The sequence below is a fragment of the Bos indicus genome, chromosome 28 (genome assembly GCF_029378745.1).
Source record: "Bos indicus isolate NIAB-ARS_2022 breed Sahiwal x Tharparkar chromosome 28, NIAB-ARS_B.indTharparkar_mat_pri_1.0, whole genome shotgun sequence".
NCBI lineage: Eukaryota > Metazoa > Chordata > Mammalia > Artiodactyla > Bovidae > Bos > Bos indicus.
In genome coordinates, this window is record NC_091787.1 from 24,526,206 (window position 1) to 24,543,455 (window position 17,250).

The window sequence follows — 17,250 nt, forward strand, 5'->3', positions numbered from 1 at the left end:
TTATTTATTATGAATAAATGTTCAGCAATTAATAGCTATAATTTTGTTTAAGTATATTTTTATTAAGATTCAAAGATACTATAAAAATAAACAGGAAAACTTTAAACATATTTTCTGAATAAAAGTTCCAATTATACAACAGAAAATGTTAAATTACCTTGAGTGGCTTTTTGTAGTCTATATTTTTTGTTTTCCTAAGGACTTCCATTGCATCTCCTACAATATTTTCCCTACGTACCACTAGAATTAGGCAAGGGTTCACAGATTCAATCACTGGGAGAAAAAGAGAGGAGACATTCTGTCTGTGGGCCTGGTCAATAGCCATCTAGAAAACAAAAATTAAAAATTTAACAACAATGCTAGGAAGAAGCTACTATGACTGGATAAGCTAACCTCTACCTATTTATAGCTATCCACGGCCCATAGGATTGTGAAGAGTTGAACATGACTTAGCAACTGAACAATAAAAAAAACAAATTACTGTATTATTGAATTCACATAGCACCTAACACAGTATTTAACACAGCATCAGAGCTTAAAAAACTATATTCTAAGAAAAAAACTATCCTTTTGAAATTTTTGTAGTAATGTATAACTGATGATACCATTAAATAAGCATGGAACTATAATAATAATGATAAACCTGAACACTGTTGTCTCTCAAAAAATAACTAGGATGGAAAGTGTGGAGAAAAAGAAAACTGCATTAAAACATACCTTTCCATAGAATAAGAAACAGCCTGGTCAACCAAAAGGTTTACAGAAAGTCATCTAGTAGATTGATCACAATGTTACTGTTATTAGTCACTAAGTTCTGTCTGACTCTTCTGCAACCCCATGGACTATAGCCCACCTGGTCCCTCTCTGCATGGGATTCCGCAGGCAAGAATACTGCAGTGGGTTGCCATTTCCTTTTCTAAGGCATGTTCCCGACCCAGGACCCTGCGCTGCAGGTAGGTTCTTTACTGCTGAGCCACCAGGGAAGCTCAAAGTGATCACCTTTTGTGCTCACACTCCAAACATTTGGCTTTTACCAATTTAAAGCTTTTATTTTTGTTTTTTCCTGTGATTTTCTTTGTGTTCTTGTTCTAAAATGAAATATCGTACATCGAAAGCACCAAGTAATTGTTTTAACAAAGACTGCTGGAAAAACCCAGCAATCCAATTGATAGTATAGAACCTTGCAAAAAATACTTATTTCTTCCATTGATGAAAACAGAAATAAGTGCAGCTCTAAAATTCCTCTTTGTATTATTTATTGTTTAAAACTATGAAAGAATTTAGAACATCAAATGCATTTATTTTAAAGGAATAAAAACTGCTAACAAAAGTAGGACGGGGGTAATTTTTAAAAGCATTTTTAGAATATCAAGTACCCAAGGTCTCATCTCATCCTTTCTTAGTCCTCAGCTCTATAGTCTGATATTCTCTATCAGAGGAAAAAAACTCAAAACCTTTTTAATTTACAAGTTCAAAAGGTAAAAGTAAAACTATTGTATTCCTTCACATTCACAATGTAAACTAGTTTTTAAAATTCTCATTATAAAGGAAAAAACACTCAACATAAGTGGGGGGAGGAAAAGAGCAAAGAGGAGGAGACAACCAACCTCAAAACACCTTATTATTACTAAAACATTCTTCACAGAAATTTCACACCCTCCTCCCAACATGTGATCAAATGCCTCCTACTCTAACATCATCTCATCTTTACTCACTTTCATCTTCTACTAAGTACATAGGTAGGGAATACATAATACAGCAAGATTTGAAACAAACCAACATTTTATCAAGGAAACAAATCAAACTGTTTATAAAGGCTACATATTTCTGTGATGAAAGATTATACCATTTTAAAATATAAAATGATAAAAATCTAAATTCTATTTCCTTATATTCTATATAAATTATTCTATTTCCTTTTAAATATATTTAAGTATCCCTTATAAGAATGCACAATTTACATCCAATAGTCTTAGAAGTACTAAAGATACTTTGGTAAAAGTACCTTTGCAAAAGACAAGACTACAAAGGTACAAAGTATCCCCAAAGACATTTCAAATATTTACTTTAAGAAAAAACCACAGAAACAATTCTAAAACTACTCTCAAGTTAAACTAGTACTATACAACATTTTACCTGCATCTGTAAGACTGCATCTGTTTGTAACAGAGTAGTTTTTGCTTGGGCGTCAAATACAAATGGATATGTGCAGATTGTAACCGGGATATCTGCCAACTGGAAATAAAAAATTAGCTTATTAGTACAAACTGGTTTGTGACATATTTCTTATAAGTACTGTCATTTCTTGTGTAAAGTTGATCATATTCTTGGTTTATTTGCTTTGTGTCATTCAGGAATTATACTGATAATTAGATGAAGCACTGGAATAAAGAACCCTAATTCCCAATTTTGGGAGAGAATTGTATACTTAGGAACCCATAAAATTGTAAATTACAGGTATCTTTTGCTTAACCTATATTAAACTAGAAGTTTCAGTGAACTATATTGGAAATATATTCTAAATTTGGGGCTCCTCTGTTAAATACAGTACCCCGTTCTCATATGTTAGGGCTACTCTAGCAACTGAGGCCAATGATAAGCAACCTACTTATTCATATTTACTGCATGCCATAGGGTGCCAACATTATTGTGAGCCCCAAAATTTGTCATTCAACATACAAAATAAGCATGATTAGCACTATTATTTTCTGTCAACCTACAAAGCTGATCAATAATAGTTGATATTATTCGCCTTATTATTTATCCTAGCAGATGAAATAGTGATTGACTGCAAAGTTTTTAATAGGCCAGAAAAATACAAAGAGCTATGAACTGCCAGTCACAGATCAGCTAGAGGATGTATTTCTACCATGTATCCAATAAAGCAAAATTTTTGTGCTACTTCTGACACAGAGTCCCTTCTCCTTATAAGGCTTCCAGTGAAGACTTAATACACCATGAAGCCACTCTCTTTAAGTTATTAGAAAGCTTTTTATATTAAATCTGAATCTGCATTTCTATGTATCACTTTGTTTTCTATTTCAGTCTTCATTCTGCCCCAGGAGGGAAGTTTATATGGTTTAGATACTTCATGCTGCCATATTCTCCCTAAGTTGTCTTTTTTCCACACTAAATATGCCCAGTTTTTCCAACCACCCTGAAAAATAATATGGTTTCCAACTCTACTTCATCCCAACTGCCATCTTTTAAATATATTTCAATTTGTCCAGGCTTCTTTTAACTATAGCTATCAAAAACAATGAAATAATTCAATAGTGCCTAATCCATATAGAACACAAGATTATCAATTCATTGTTCTCAACATGTAAGACAACATGCTGAGTTATATTAATCCTTAAGTAAATTGTCATTCTTGGCTATTTTTCATATGACAATTTTACCCTCCACTCTGTATTTGTCACTAACCAGCTATTGATGACTTTTCTAGTCTTTTTACTACTCTGAAACTAGAAGACTGAGACAATTTCTAAAGTCCTCATCGGCCCCAGCATTCTTTGATTTCATAATTTTATATGCTGCTTCTATTTGAGGGTGAGGAAGCAAACAATGCTGGGCCTATAATTTGAAACTAATTCTAAATATGTCACTGATTCAAGTGCTGGGAAAAAAAGCAAAGTAAACAACAAAACCTAATGTCTATAATAGAAGTATAATACAAAATTCCCAAGTGTTAAAAAAAAGGTGATTCAGGATTGTTGATTATGTAAGCCAAAATGCTAGAACCTTGAAAGTTTATTCAATTTTATGACCATGTTGAATATCAATTATTAGTTTAAAAACTGAAGATAATTCCACTTCTCTAACATAAAATATTTTCTGCCTTCTGTGTAAGCCTTTGTTAAATTTTACAAGTTTGCTTTTTTTGTATTCTGAGGACACTATAAATTTTATTCTGAAAGACTTTAAGAGGATAGGAAATATTTTAAAACATTGTTGAAAGGCATCATATAGGTGTAATGTTAACTAAAGAAAAAAGGGTCTAATTTTCTTCAGAAAATTCCTCTGAAATGTTATATAGGGCAAGTTCTATACACTCATTCATATATATATATATATAAATATATATATGTTTTACAGTCACAAAAAAGAGGAAGCTTGGGATCTCCAATCACTTAAGACAACACAGAGTGTATCTTACTCTGAACAGGAGACTTTATTACACCAAACTTACCTCAGTTAATCCATGGTTGACATCCTAAGACGGCAGTGCAGAATGTAACAGTAATGAGGAAAGAGCAATGTTAGTGTCCAAATTTAACCATTTCTATTCAAAGTAGCATTTCATTTATTCTGCTACAGTAGAATATTGAATTAATGAAGTAGACCAAAATACATCTACAACAAAACTTACCCTTTCTACATATACCTTATATATCTAAAAATGTAGTAAGAGCTTTTTTCAGATATCTTGTGATCAGAAAATCACTGAGGCTTGAACATAATGAAATTTGGTTTCAGCAAGTAAGTACGTCATTTGCAGAATTTAAGCAGAACAGAAAAACTAATCTTACAACTAATTTGGTCTTGAAGAAATAATTTTATGGCCCAATTTCTCCACTTGGAAAATGGGAGAAAATATTCCTCAAAGACTTGGTTAATCTTGACAAAATGTTTGAAAAGTGTTTAGTAGATTAAAGAGCTACACGGAGAAAATAAGCCATAAGTTGTTATTCATCAGAAATAACCAGTGAAATGCAGGTATCTAAATACTAAGGATTCTTTAACATTAAATTAGCTTAAAATAGGAAGTACAAGACAGGGCATAGAGGTTGCTAAATAGAAACAAGAAATGAAACGAGAGAGATATTCATGAAGGGTATAATAACGAAAATTATAATGAAAGCTTACCACTGCATTGACCAGAAATGTACAACACTTTCTTGAAAAAAGCTTTTGTGTATGTTTAGAGTGCAGACTCAAATAAAGGGTTAAAATCTCCAAAAGTATGTTACTAAATTTGCAGATGGTACCTTGTACAGTGAGGAGTTAATCTTACCCAAAGAGATCCTCTCCCAGTAGTCTGATTTTGCTCTGGAAGACAATCTATAGGACTTTTGAATTTCATACCTCAACAGGAGTATCACTGGTTGCCTGGAGACTCTGGGATATGTGGTTATCAGTTCTTACTGCAGAAGGGTTGGCAAGTAAAGGCCAGCCATATAGGCAGTACGTGATGGAGCCTCAATAAAAACTCTGGGCACCAAGGTTCTAGTGAGCTGCCTTGGTTGGCAATACTCTGTATCACAAACAGATGCTAGGAAAGTAACTTGTCCATGATCCTCAGGGAGAGGAAGACAAAAGTTCAGTCTTTAGTACCTTTGCCAGACTCTACCCTACGCACTTTTCCCCTTGGCTGATTTTAATCTGAACTCTCTCCTTATAATAAACTGTAAATGTCAATGTAATAGTTTCCAATTAGTTCTGTGAAGTTTTGTAGCAAATTATTGAACCTGAGAATGGTTCCAGGAATCTTCCAACCTCACAACTGGTATCAGAAGTGAGGGCAGTCTTTGTGAACTGTTCCCTCTAACTCTGCAGTTGGCTACATTCTTGCATATGCCTCAAGGGGTATCACTGGAAGCTTTAATATATTAGCAAACATTTAGGGTTTATTCACTATATTGTGCCAAATAAAGCCAAGACAGTATAAACATAAGTAAATATGACTTTAACTTCCTATTCTGAGAAAGATAAACATTTATAATTGTTTCTTTAATTTAAAAAACTCTGAGTACCAAATTATCACTACATATGCATCCCAGTGGCAGTACTAGCAGATATATTATAGAAGCTGTTCTGCAGAAAAAGCCATTTAGATTACACTGTTTAATTTAAAGCAATTTAACAGGAACACCTGAAATACTTGTATAGTACTAAATGTATCTTGTGGGATGTTTTTAAAGTCCTACTACAACTAAGAAAGTGTGAGTAAGAAACACCTTTCCACATTTTTCTGATTACCTATGGCCAATCTGATAACTATGTTTCATACCTGGTATCATGGAAGATGGATTTTACTATTAATAATGAAACACTAACCTATATGTACTTTGTTGCTACACGTAAATAGAGAAAAATGCTAGGCATATCATTTTGCATTGGGAAGACTGTCAGAATTTATAGTGCAACTAAACATAAGTCTGATTGTAGAGAGAGATGTAAGCTAGAAGAAATATGAAAAAATAATGGGATGTGGATAACTTGGGAAAAGAAGAGAGATTATAAGACACCAAGCAAAATGATTTACCTAGGGAAGAAGCATCAAAGGAAAAACCAGATTAAGATCACTATTAGAAATTTCAATGTAAGTGTTAAGAAACCTAAGACAAAAGCTTAAACATTGAAAACAAAGTAAATACATACAAAAGCAAGGGTAAACTCCTCTGGGAAATGTCAGGATTGCAAAGTAGTTACTGTATTAGTTTCGAGTCTAACTGAGCCATAGTAGTATTTCCAAGGGAAATTTAAAAGAAAAACTAAGTGGTGGTAGTGGTGGGGTGGGGCAGGGGGTTGGTATGCGGACAGGATACTAGCAAAATATGTGTGGTCAACTAAAGGTCCATTGCTGAAAATCCATCGTATCATTTAACCCACAGTCTACTCTTGGCTCCAAATCCACATACCCAAGCACTATCTGTTGGCTGTTTGTCCACTGGGGCCCCTGAAATTAGGTCAAAGTATGCCTAATTTTAGTTACCCAATGTCCTAGAAACCAGAGTGAGAAAGGCATGAAGGAATGTTCAAAAGCCAGGGTCTCATTGTCTGAAGCAAACTTCATTAAGGCTGCTTTAAACATCAATAGTGAATGATAATTTACTTAGTTTTAGACAAAAAAAGATGCAATTCCTTGGTACGTTTTAGTTTCAACATATTACTTATGGCAAAACACTGTATCATTGCTGGTGGCATCATTATTTAAGGGTGAAACACAGAATAAGTATAAACAGAGGATACTGAAGTTACTAAAGTAATTCAAATAAATATGAAGTATTGGTGACTAGACAGAAGTATAAAAGATACTTCTAAAACATGAAGAAAATGAAAAATATACAAACATAACTTGGTAATCAAGGCATAAGGAATCAGTCCAAGAATCCACAAAATATTAATGCCATTAAAGATTACAAGGGGGCTTAAAAAGCAAATGACAACATTCTGGGAAATATTATAACTACAAGGTTTATAATGCAAGGATTAAATGTATCACAAATATTAAAGTATGCAAATATACTTTAATTTCTTCATTTCATTAAATGAGGAAGAAGCTCAAACCCAGGAAGTACCAGCTGGTCTTCCCAGGTGTTACATCAGGCTATCTTCCTGGTTTGCTGGTGACCATGTCATGTCATTAGCTCAGCATTGTCCATAGTTAAAGTATAAAACCTTAACTCCACAGAACAAATACAGTAATGACTTATAAACATGGCAAAATTAATACTGAAATAAAAGTTATTAAAAATGTATAAAGTATAATATTAAAGACTAAAAATTTTACCAGTTTATCAAATATATTTAATTAGTACTTACTTGTATCTGACACAGACATACACAGTTCTTGAAATAAATGAATATACACTTTTAAAAATGCTTAACTTGATTCAATTATAACAGGCAAAGACTTAGCATAGACCTTTCTATACATTCACCAATTTTTACTAGACATATATTGATATTGTACAGTAACAAAAAGGATAAGAAAGGGAAGAAAAAGCAGCAAAAAGATTAGTTGTAACCACTAAAGTATTTTTGTCTTTTGACTATGCCTCACAGCTTACGGGAACCTAGTTCGATCAGGGATCGAACCCAGCCCTTGGCAGTGAAAACCCGAACCACTGGACCACTAGGGAATTTCCCACTAAAGTATTTTTAGAAACAATTTTAGAGCAAAGTTAAAAGAAGTAAGCAAATAAACTAAGAATAGTATCTAGAAAGTGGGAGGGGGGGGACATCAAATAGCAGAAGATAAAGAGAAAACTCACATACCCTTTTATTTTGCCAAGAAACTATTTACTGTAGAGGGAGAAAAAGAGATAAAAAGCAAAAGGAATCCAACTGAAAAAAAGTTTCATATCCTAATATCAGAGTCTGGAAAAACAAAACAGAGAAGCTTATATATTAATAGTAAGTGGCAGGAGTAGGAGATCAAGCAAAAACTTCACGGAAATGTGTAGAGGGAAACAGATGAAAGAGGATGGGAAAATAAGAGAGGATGAGGTGAAAAGTTAGTCTCAGCCATACAAAAGGACATTATAAGGGGTGCAAAAAAATTCACAGAATTAGTTTTTAATGTTTAGAGACAAGGAAAGCATATACCTGATGCATTCTTAAAAGTATATACCAAATGGGTTTTTTTTGTTCTAGTTCTATTGAATTATAAATGACATATAGCTCTGTGTTAGTTTAAGGTTTATATACCTGATGGATGCTTAAAATACTTGACTGGGAAAGAAAATCTGAGAAAAAAATCTCAACAGACTAGAGCATAAAGAGAAATATAATAAAAGCAATATAATAAAAGTGAAATAATCTTGTTGCAGTGTTTAGAACAAGATGAAGTTTCACATACATATGTGTATATATTTTGTCTCTCTGGTGGCTCAGACGATAAGGAATCTGTTTGCAATGAACGAGACCTGGGTTCAATCTCTACAACCGACTCCAGTATTCTTGCCTGGAGAATCCCATGAACAGAGGAGCCTGGGAGGCTACAGTTCATGGGGTTGCAAAGAGTCAGACATGACTGAGCAACTAAGCACAGCACAGCACAGTGCATATATTTACATATATAAAATACATGTATATATAAAATTTATAGACATATTTTTTATAATTCATAGTAACTATGTTCTATCAAGGAATATTTTAAACTTTCACACCAAAGGAATGGAATTATTTCAAGATCATAATTCTTGTTCAATAATGTTATACATATGTATGTTGTATAAAGTACATATATATGTGTATATATCTGTTGGTTATATAAATACACATACACATATCTGTATCATCACAAAATAACTTGGATCTTTAGGATAGACTCTTTAAAACTTTACTGGCTTTACTTACAAGGCCCACATGATGTTCAACCTAGTGTCAACACTAGTAATGCAAGTATGAATTTTATTGAACAGTCTCAGAAAAAAAAGCCTTTAGTGTTATATGTAAATGTGAAAGTGGTTTGAATTCTCCCACAGAATGCTCCTTCAGATATCACAATATAATTAATAAACTACTTGAGTTATTTAAAGACCTTCAAAGTAAACTGTCAGCCTTCTATTTCCAGAAGATTAGAAGAACCCAAATTATGGGTTCTAGATTCTGATTTCTAAGATATGATATTAAATCCACTGTGCCAATTAAAGAACAAGTTTCCACTGCCACAACCACATATTCAATACCAGTCTGTCTATAAATGGAGAAAAAGGAAAATCATGTGGTTGAAAGAGGAGAGTAACAGCAATTCTCAAGTATAGCAACTTGGAAAATCTTGAAATAAGATGGTCCTCTACTGTCTCCCTCTTACCAGAAAACAGTGGCATTGAAAGAGTTCCTAAGGAAATTCAATTTGATATCATCACAGTTATACACAAAGAGAAGTTTGGATATAAGCCTGTAAGGTTTAAAAGCAAACATTCAAACCACAGCTTTACCACAAAGCACAAGATTATTGCTACCTTAAAGGTTCTATTAGACTGGCATTTTCTCTTAACCTGTTCAGAACTGTTTTATAACCTACACACTAGGCAAAAATTCAGATGTCAAAGGACATCAGACCTAATTCACGGTGACCCAAGAGGATGTAACTCTCCAGCAGAGAGTGAAATGCTTAGTGAAGTAAGTCAGACAGAAATACAAATACTGTATGATATGTTACATGTGCAATCTAAAAAACAGTACAACTGAATCTGTGTACAAAACAGAAAGAGATTCATATAGAAAACAAACTTATAGTTACCAAAGGGGAGGGAGTAGGAGGAACGAATTAGGAGTAGGGGATTATAGCTATAAATAACTACATAAAATAGATAAGCAACAAGGATTTATTATATACCACAAGGAATTAGATTTAATAAAAAAGAAAAACACAAAAAATGTTGAGATGATATAGGAACCTAAGTGCTCTTATGTTACACTCCTTTCTTAGCATAATCAGGTTGTGAGCGGAGATTCCTGATCAAGACAACATAATCATCCTACATACTAAAATAATAACCTCATTTTAAAATTTGTAGTGTTATAATTAATTTACAAATGTGTTATGGCTTTAGAATTCTTTTAAAAGCTAAGAACCAGGAGCTTAGAACTAGTTTAGTATTTGTATACATTTAAATAAGATGGTCATAAACAGGGTAAGTGAACATTAAGCTTCTTAAAGGAATTGTTTTATTTTAAAAGGAGTCTATGTATTAATGCAGTCTCAAAAACACTGCTCAAAGACCAAGGTTACCGAGGTGGTATGTCAGAGTTTACATGCAAATTCTTAGAATGGAAAAAAAAAAGTTTACTGTCTGAATCATCAGTGTCCCTCATGGTAAATAATTTTAATTTCTTTTACAATAAATATTTATTAAACCTGAAATCTGCATTCACTCAAAGATGAAATATGACATTTCAAACAAGTCTTGCAGAGGGAAAATTAATAACCTCAAGAAATATGGTTTTTCTCCTGTCGTAGGAGTTCTCTGGAGGAAGAATGTGAAAAGCTTTATCTAGATGAGAGTTTTAGTTAAAACAGGGAAGGAAAAAGGAAATATTTATTCAAAGCTTTCCAGAAGTCAAGGATTTTCTTTTTAAAAAAACTGCTGTCCCTTGACTCCAGCTATAGCTCTACTTTTCTTACCCCCTCCTCTCAAGTGCAGAACTCTGTCAAAGTACTGCCTATGAATGCTGTTCCCTATTCCTCACCCCTAAATTTCCCTTATGCATAACTTACCCTAGACTGGCATTATCAAGGTTACCAGTGACCTTCATGAAACCAAATTCACTGCTCAATTCCATGGTTTTATCGTGTTTCTCAACAGCATTCAATACAGATTTCTGCTTCCCTTTTCCAGTTTCCACAACACTACTCTAGTTTTCCTTCTACCTTTCATCTCATTTGTTGTCCTTTCCTCATTTCATATCCATCAATAATTCTTGTCCCTTTTACATCCAGAGGTACTCAAGACCATTTATTTCCTCCTTTCATTATACAACTACCAACCATGGCCAAACTCATCATTTTCTCTCCCCTAACCTACTAAAACTATCTTCTAACTAGTCTCCCTTTAAATTTTTGTTCCATCCCCCTCATTCCAACCTCCACACAGCTGACAGGGTAGTTATTTCAAAATATAAACTACACTGTACAATATTCACCTTAGGTTCACCAGCATTCCAACAGCTAACCATAACACTTCAGATAAAATCTGTATTTCTGATCTTAATCTACTAAACTTTCCATGATCTGGCACCTGCACGTTTCTCTGATTGTTTCTCAGAACTCTCCCCATTCCCTTATTTTTAGCCATGTGTGTGCTCAGTCTCTCAGTTATATACAACATTTTGCAACCCCAGGGACTGTAGCCTGCCAGGCTCCTCTGTCCATGGGATTTCCCAGGCAAGAACACTGGAGTGGGTTACCATTTCTTACTCCAGGGACCTTCCCAACCCCGAGATTAAACCAGTGTCTCTTTTGTCTCTTGCATTGGTAGGTGCAGTCCTTACCACTGCGCCACCTTGGAAGCCCATTTTATACTGGCCTTTTTCTATCCTTCAAACATATCAAACTTGTTCTCGCCTAAGGTCTTTTACTAGATACTCATTTTTCCTGAAATTTTCCTTGCACTGATCTTACATGGCTGCTTTTTCTCATTTAGATAACAGATAATACTTCATTAGAAAAGACTCTTCTGATTACCCAACTGCAAGAAAGCATCCAGTCTTTACTACCTTCTCTTATTTTCATCCTCTATATAGTGCACATTATTAGTTTTTATGGCAGGGGAAGAGGGGTGCACACTACTTGATTACTATTCATCTTGCCTACTAGATTATAAGTTTCATGAGAACAGGCCTTATCCATCTGGTTCAGCACTGTATTTCTAATACCTAAATAAGTGCTTGTCACATGTGTTTTCAGTTGCTCAGTCGTGTCTGACTCTTCTCGGCCTGTCAGACTCCTCTGTTCGTGGAATTTTCCAGGAAAGAAGCATGGATTGGGGGTGCCATTTCTTACACCAGGGGATCTTCCCAACTCAGGGGCTGAACCCTCGTCTCTTGCACCTTCTGCACTGGCACGTGGATTCTTTAACACTAGCACCACCTCGGAAGCCTGTCTGTTACACAGGAGATTCTTACTAAGTATTTGCTGAATAAGCAAATGGATAGACGTAAATCTGTAGGATGGTTGTAAACTTGACTGAGCCTCCTAGTGATTCTGGGGAAAATAATCGACAAGTCTGTCCCAATGAAGATCTAAGTACCTAGGAAGTCTTTGCTAGGTTCTAGAAAGTGTTCAAGATGTTCTGGAAGTAACCTTATTCCTATAGGGAAGAGTACCCTAAAAAGAGCATACAGTAAACTGCACTGCTATTCAAAAACTACTGTACTTTCTAAGGGCCTACAAGACATATATGAGACACTATAAAAAGTACAGGTGAATAAATTGACAGAGTGCCTATTCACAAAGAGCTTGCAGTTGGTACCTAGCAAAATGAAAGGCCTTGCTAGAATTCAGTTCAGTTCAGTCCTCAGTCACGTCTGACTCTTTGCGACCCCATGGACTGCAGCATGCCAGGCTTCCCTGTTCATCACCAACTCCTGGAGTTTACTCAAACTCATGTCCATTGAGTCAGTGATGACATCCAACCATCTCATCTCTGTCCCCTTCTCCTCCTGCCTTCAATCTTTCCCAGCATCAGGTTCTTTTCTGATGAGTCAGTTCTTAAATCCGGTGGCCAAAGTATTGGAGCTTTAGCATCAGTCCTTCCAATGAATATTCAAGACAGATTTCTTTTAGGATTGACTGGTTTGATCTCCTTGTAGTGCAAAGGACTCTCAAGAGTTTTCTCCAAAACCATAGTTCAAAAGCATCAATTCTTTGGCGCACAGCCTTCTTTATGGTCCAATTCTCATACCCATACATGACTACTGAAAAAACCATAGCTTTGACTAGACAGACCTTTGTCAGCAAAGTAATGTCTCTGCTTTTTAATATGCTCTCTAGGTTGGTCATAGCTTTTCTCCCAAGGAGCATGCATTTTTTAATTTCATGGCTGCAGTCACCATCTGCAGTGATTTCGGAGGCCAAGAAAAGTCTGCCACTGTTCCCACTGTTTCCCCATCTACTTGTCATGAAATCTTGGGACCAGATGCCATGATCTTTGCTTTTTTAATGTTGAGTTTTAAGTCAGCTTTTTCACTCTCCTCTTTCACTTTCACATCAGGTGGCCAAAGTATTAGAGCTTTAGCATCAGTCCTTTCAGTAAATATTCAGGACTGATTTCTTTTAGGATTGACTGGTTTGATCTTCTTGCAGTCTAAAGGACTCTGAATAGTCTTCTCCAACACCACAGTTCAAAAGCATCAGTTCTTTGGTGCTCAGCCTTCTTTACGGTCCAACTCTCACATCCATACCTGACTACTGAAAAAAACCATAGCTTTGACTAGACGGACCTTTGTCGAACCTTTGCTTCTTGACCTGCACACAAGTTTTGCAGGAGGCAGATAAGGTGATCTGCTATTCCCATCTCTTGAAGAATTTTCCAGTTTGTTGTGAGCCACACTAATGAGGCTCTTTAGTTCCTCTCAGCTTTCTGCCATAAGGGTGGTATCATTTGCATATCTGAGGTTACTGATATTTCTCCTCGCAATCTTGATTCCAACTTACGCTTCATCCTGTCCAGCATTTCACATGATGTTCTCTGCATATAAGTTAAATAGGCAGGGTGACAATATACAGCCTTGATGTACTCCTTTCTCAGTTTGGAACCTGTCCATTGTTCCGTGTCTGATTCTAATTGTAGCTTCTTGACCTGCATACAGGTTTTGCAGGAGGTAGGTAAGGTGGTCTGCTATTCCCATCACTTGAAGAATTTTCCAGTTTGTTGTGATCCACACAGTCAAAAGGCTTTAGCATAGTCAATGAACCAGAAGGAGATGTTTTTCTGGAATTTTCTTGCTTTTTCAATGTTACAACGGATGTTGGCAATTTGATCTCTGATTCCTCTGCCTTTTCTAAATCCAGCTTGAACATTTGGAATTTCTCAGTTCATGTACTGTTGAAGCCTGGCTTGGAGAATTTTGAGCATTACTTTGCTAGTGTATGAGATGAGTGTAATTGTGCGGTAGTTTGAACATTCTTTGGCATTGCCTTTCTTTGGGATTATAATGAAAACTGACCTTTTCCAGTCCAGTGGCCACTGCTGAGTTTTCCAAATTTTTGGCATATTGAATGCAGCACTTTGACAGAAGCATCTTTTAGGATTTGAAATAGCTCAACTGGAATTCAATCACCTCCACTAGCTTTGTTTGTAGTGATGCTTCCTAAGGCCCAGTTGACTTTGTACTTCAGGATGTCTGGCTCTAGGTGAGGGATCACACCCTTGTGGTTATCTGGGTCATGAAGATGACCTTTTTTGTATATTCTTCTGTGTATTCTTGCCACCTCTTCTTAACATCTTCTGCTTCTGTTAGGTCCATACCATTTCTGTCCTTAACTGTGCCCATCTTTGCATGAAATGTTCCCTTGAAGAGACCTCTAGCCTTTCTCATTTTATTGTTTTCCTCTATTCCTCTGCACTGATCACTTAGGAAGGCTTTCTTATCTCTCCGTGCTTTTCTTTGGAACTCTGCATTCCGATGTGCATATCTTTTCTTTTCTCCTTTACCTTTAGCTTCTTTTTTCAGCTATTTGTAAGGCCCTCTCAGACTACCATTTTGCCTTTAGCATTTCTTTTTCTTGGTGATGGTTCTGATCACTGCCTCCTGTGTAATGTTATGTACATCCGTCTTGTACATCTATTATGTACGTAGTTCTTCAGGTATTCTATCAGATCTAATCCCTTGAATCTATTTGTCACTTCCATTGTATAATCATAAAGGGTTTAATTTAGGTCATACCTGAATGGTCTAGTGGTTTTCCCTACTTTCTCCTGCGTAAGTCTGAAGTTTGCAGTAAGGAGTTCGTGATCTGAGCCACAGTTAGCTCCTGGTCTTGTTTTTGCTGACTGTTTAGAGCTTCTCCATCTTCGAATGCAAAGAATATAATCAATCTGATTTCGGTACTGACCATCTGGTGATGTGCATGTATGTATATTCTCTTGTGTTGTTGGAAGAGGGTGTTTGCTACAACCAGTGCGTTTTCTTGGCAAAACACCATTAGCCTTTGCCCTGCTTCATTCTGTACTCGAGGCCCAAACTTGCCTGTTACTCCAGGTATCTCTTGACTTCCTACTTTTGCATTCCAGTCCCCTATGATTAAAAGGACATCTTTTTTTTGGTGTTATTTCTAGAAGGTCTTGTAGGTCTTCACAGAACTGTTCAACTTCAGCTTCTTCAACATTAGTAGCTGGGGTTCAGACTTGGATTACTGTGATCTTCAATGATCTGCCTTAGAAACGAACAAAGATCATTCCGTCATTTTTGAGATTGCACCCAAGTACTGCATTTCGGACTCTTTCATTGACAATGAGTGCTACTCCATTTCTTCTAAGGGATTCTCTCCCACAGTAGTAGATATAACGGTCATCTGAATTAAATTTGCCCATTCTGGTCCATTTTAGTTCACTGATTCCTAAAACGTCGATGTTCATTCTGGCCATCTCCTGATTGACCACTTGCAATTCACCTTGACTCATGGACCTAACATTCCAGGTTCCTATGCAATATTGCTCTTTATATCATCGGACTTTACTTCCATCACCAGTCACATCCACAACTGAGTGGTATTTTCACTTTGGCTCAGCCTCTTCATTCTTTCTGGAGTTATTTCTCCACTGTTCTCCAGCAGCATACTGGGCACCTACCAACCTGGGAAGTCCATCTTTTAGTGTCATATCCTTTTGCCTTTTCATATTGTTTATGGGGTTCTCAAGGTAAGAATACTGGTGGGCAGAGCCAAGCTCAGCAAATCTTTAATCCAATTTTCTGTTGATGGGTGGGGCTGTGTTCCCTCCCTCAGGCCAAATTATGGTAGGGGTAACTGTGGTGAAGTGAAGTGAAGTCGCTCAGTCGTGTCCAACTCTTTGTGACCCCAGGGACTGTAGCCTACTAGGCTCCTCTGTCCATGTGATTTTCCAGACAAGAATACTGGAGTGGGTTGCCATTTCTTTCTCCAGGGTATCTTCCCAGCCCAGGGATCAAACAAGGGTCTCCTGCATTGTAGGCAGACACTTTCACCATCTGAGCCCTCAAAAGGACTTATACCAGCATACCACAACTCCCAGGACTGATGTGTTCAGTGTCCTACACCCCACGGCAGGCCACTGTAGACCCACACCTCCACCGAGACTCCTGGACAGTCACAGGCAAGTCTGGTTCAGTCTCTTGTGGGGTCACTGCTCCTTTCTCCTTTCTAGAACTGCTATATGCATATTACTTAAAGTATTTGCTTCACAGATGATAAAGTTGGCCTTAAGTATATTACAAAGGTCAGCAAATAAGAGTATTAAACCTGTTTTATATCTAGCTGCTTATCCAATTTTATACTGAAATTTCACATGACTAATTAAAGTTTTATAAGACTATGTTATTATTTTTATGTTTTTTGGACCACACAGATCTTTGGAGATCTTAAGTTTCCTGACCAGGAACTGAACCCACGCACCCTGGGATGAAAATGTGGAGTCTTAACCATGGGATCACCAAGGAAGTCCCTATGCTATTATTTTAATAGAACATTAAGTGTCTAGTCATTAGAGACTTAGCCACATGGAAAGAAATATGTACACTTGTGGATGTACAACAAAAAACTGAAACCATATAAAAACATAAAGGATGGGGGAAAAAGAAAGAATTAATGGTCACACAGGTCTCTTCTGGTAGTTCTGAGGCACTGATATCAAAATTTTAATATATTCTTAGAATTCAAGTATCAGCACTCCAGTACTCTCAGCATTAGAGAATTAAGAGACAACCTCATAGAAAATAAATAAGACTTAAAATCTAAGTCATATTTGCATTTTTCTGTAAAAAAAAGTATAATCTATGTCTTTGGTTTGGCTTTATATAAAAACTGAATACTTACTT

The 17,250-nt window shown here is 36.0% G+C and overlaps 1 protein-coding gene across 7 annotated transcripts in view; it reads right to left on the reverse strand.

Annotated features, from left to right (window-relative positions):
• Positions 1-17,250, reverse strand: part of HERC4 (HECT and RLD domain containing E3 ubiquitin protein ligase 4) — a 127,602-nt gene that overhangs the window by 21,133 nt on the left and 89,219 nt on the right. For 3 of the 7 annotated variants that reach the window (XM_019953894.2, XM_070782132.1, XM_070782135.1), the window contains exons 16-18: positions 4,193-4,216; positions 2,137-2,235; positions 158-325 (exon numbers count right to left, since the gene is read on the reverse strand). In XM_019953894.2, coding sequence (XP_019809453.2) covers positions 158-325; positions 2,137-2,235; positions 4,193-4,216 — 291 coding nt within the window. The other 4 variants (XM_070782131.1, XM_070782133.1, XM_070782134.1 and 1 more) reach the window with 4 other exon arrangements.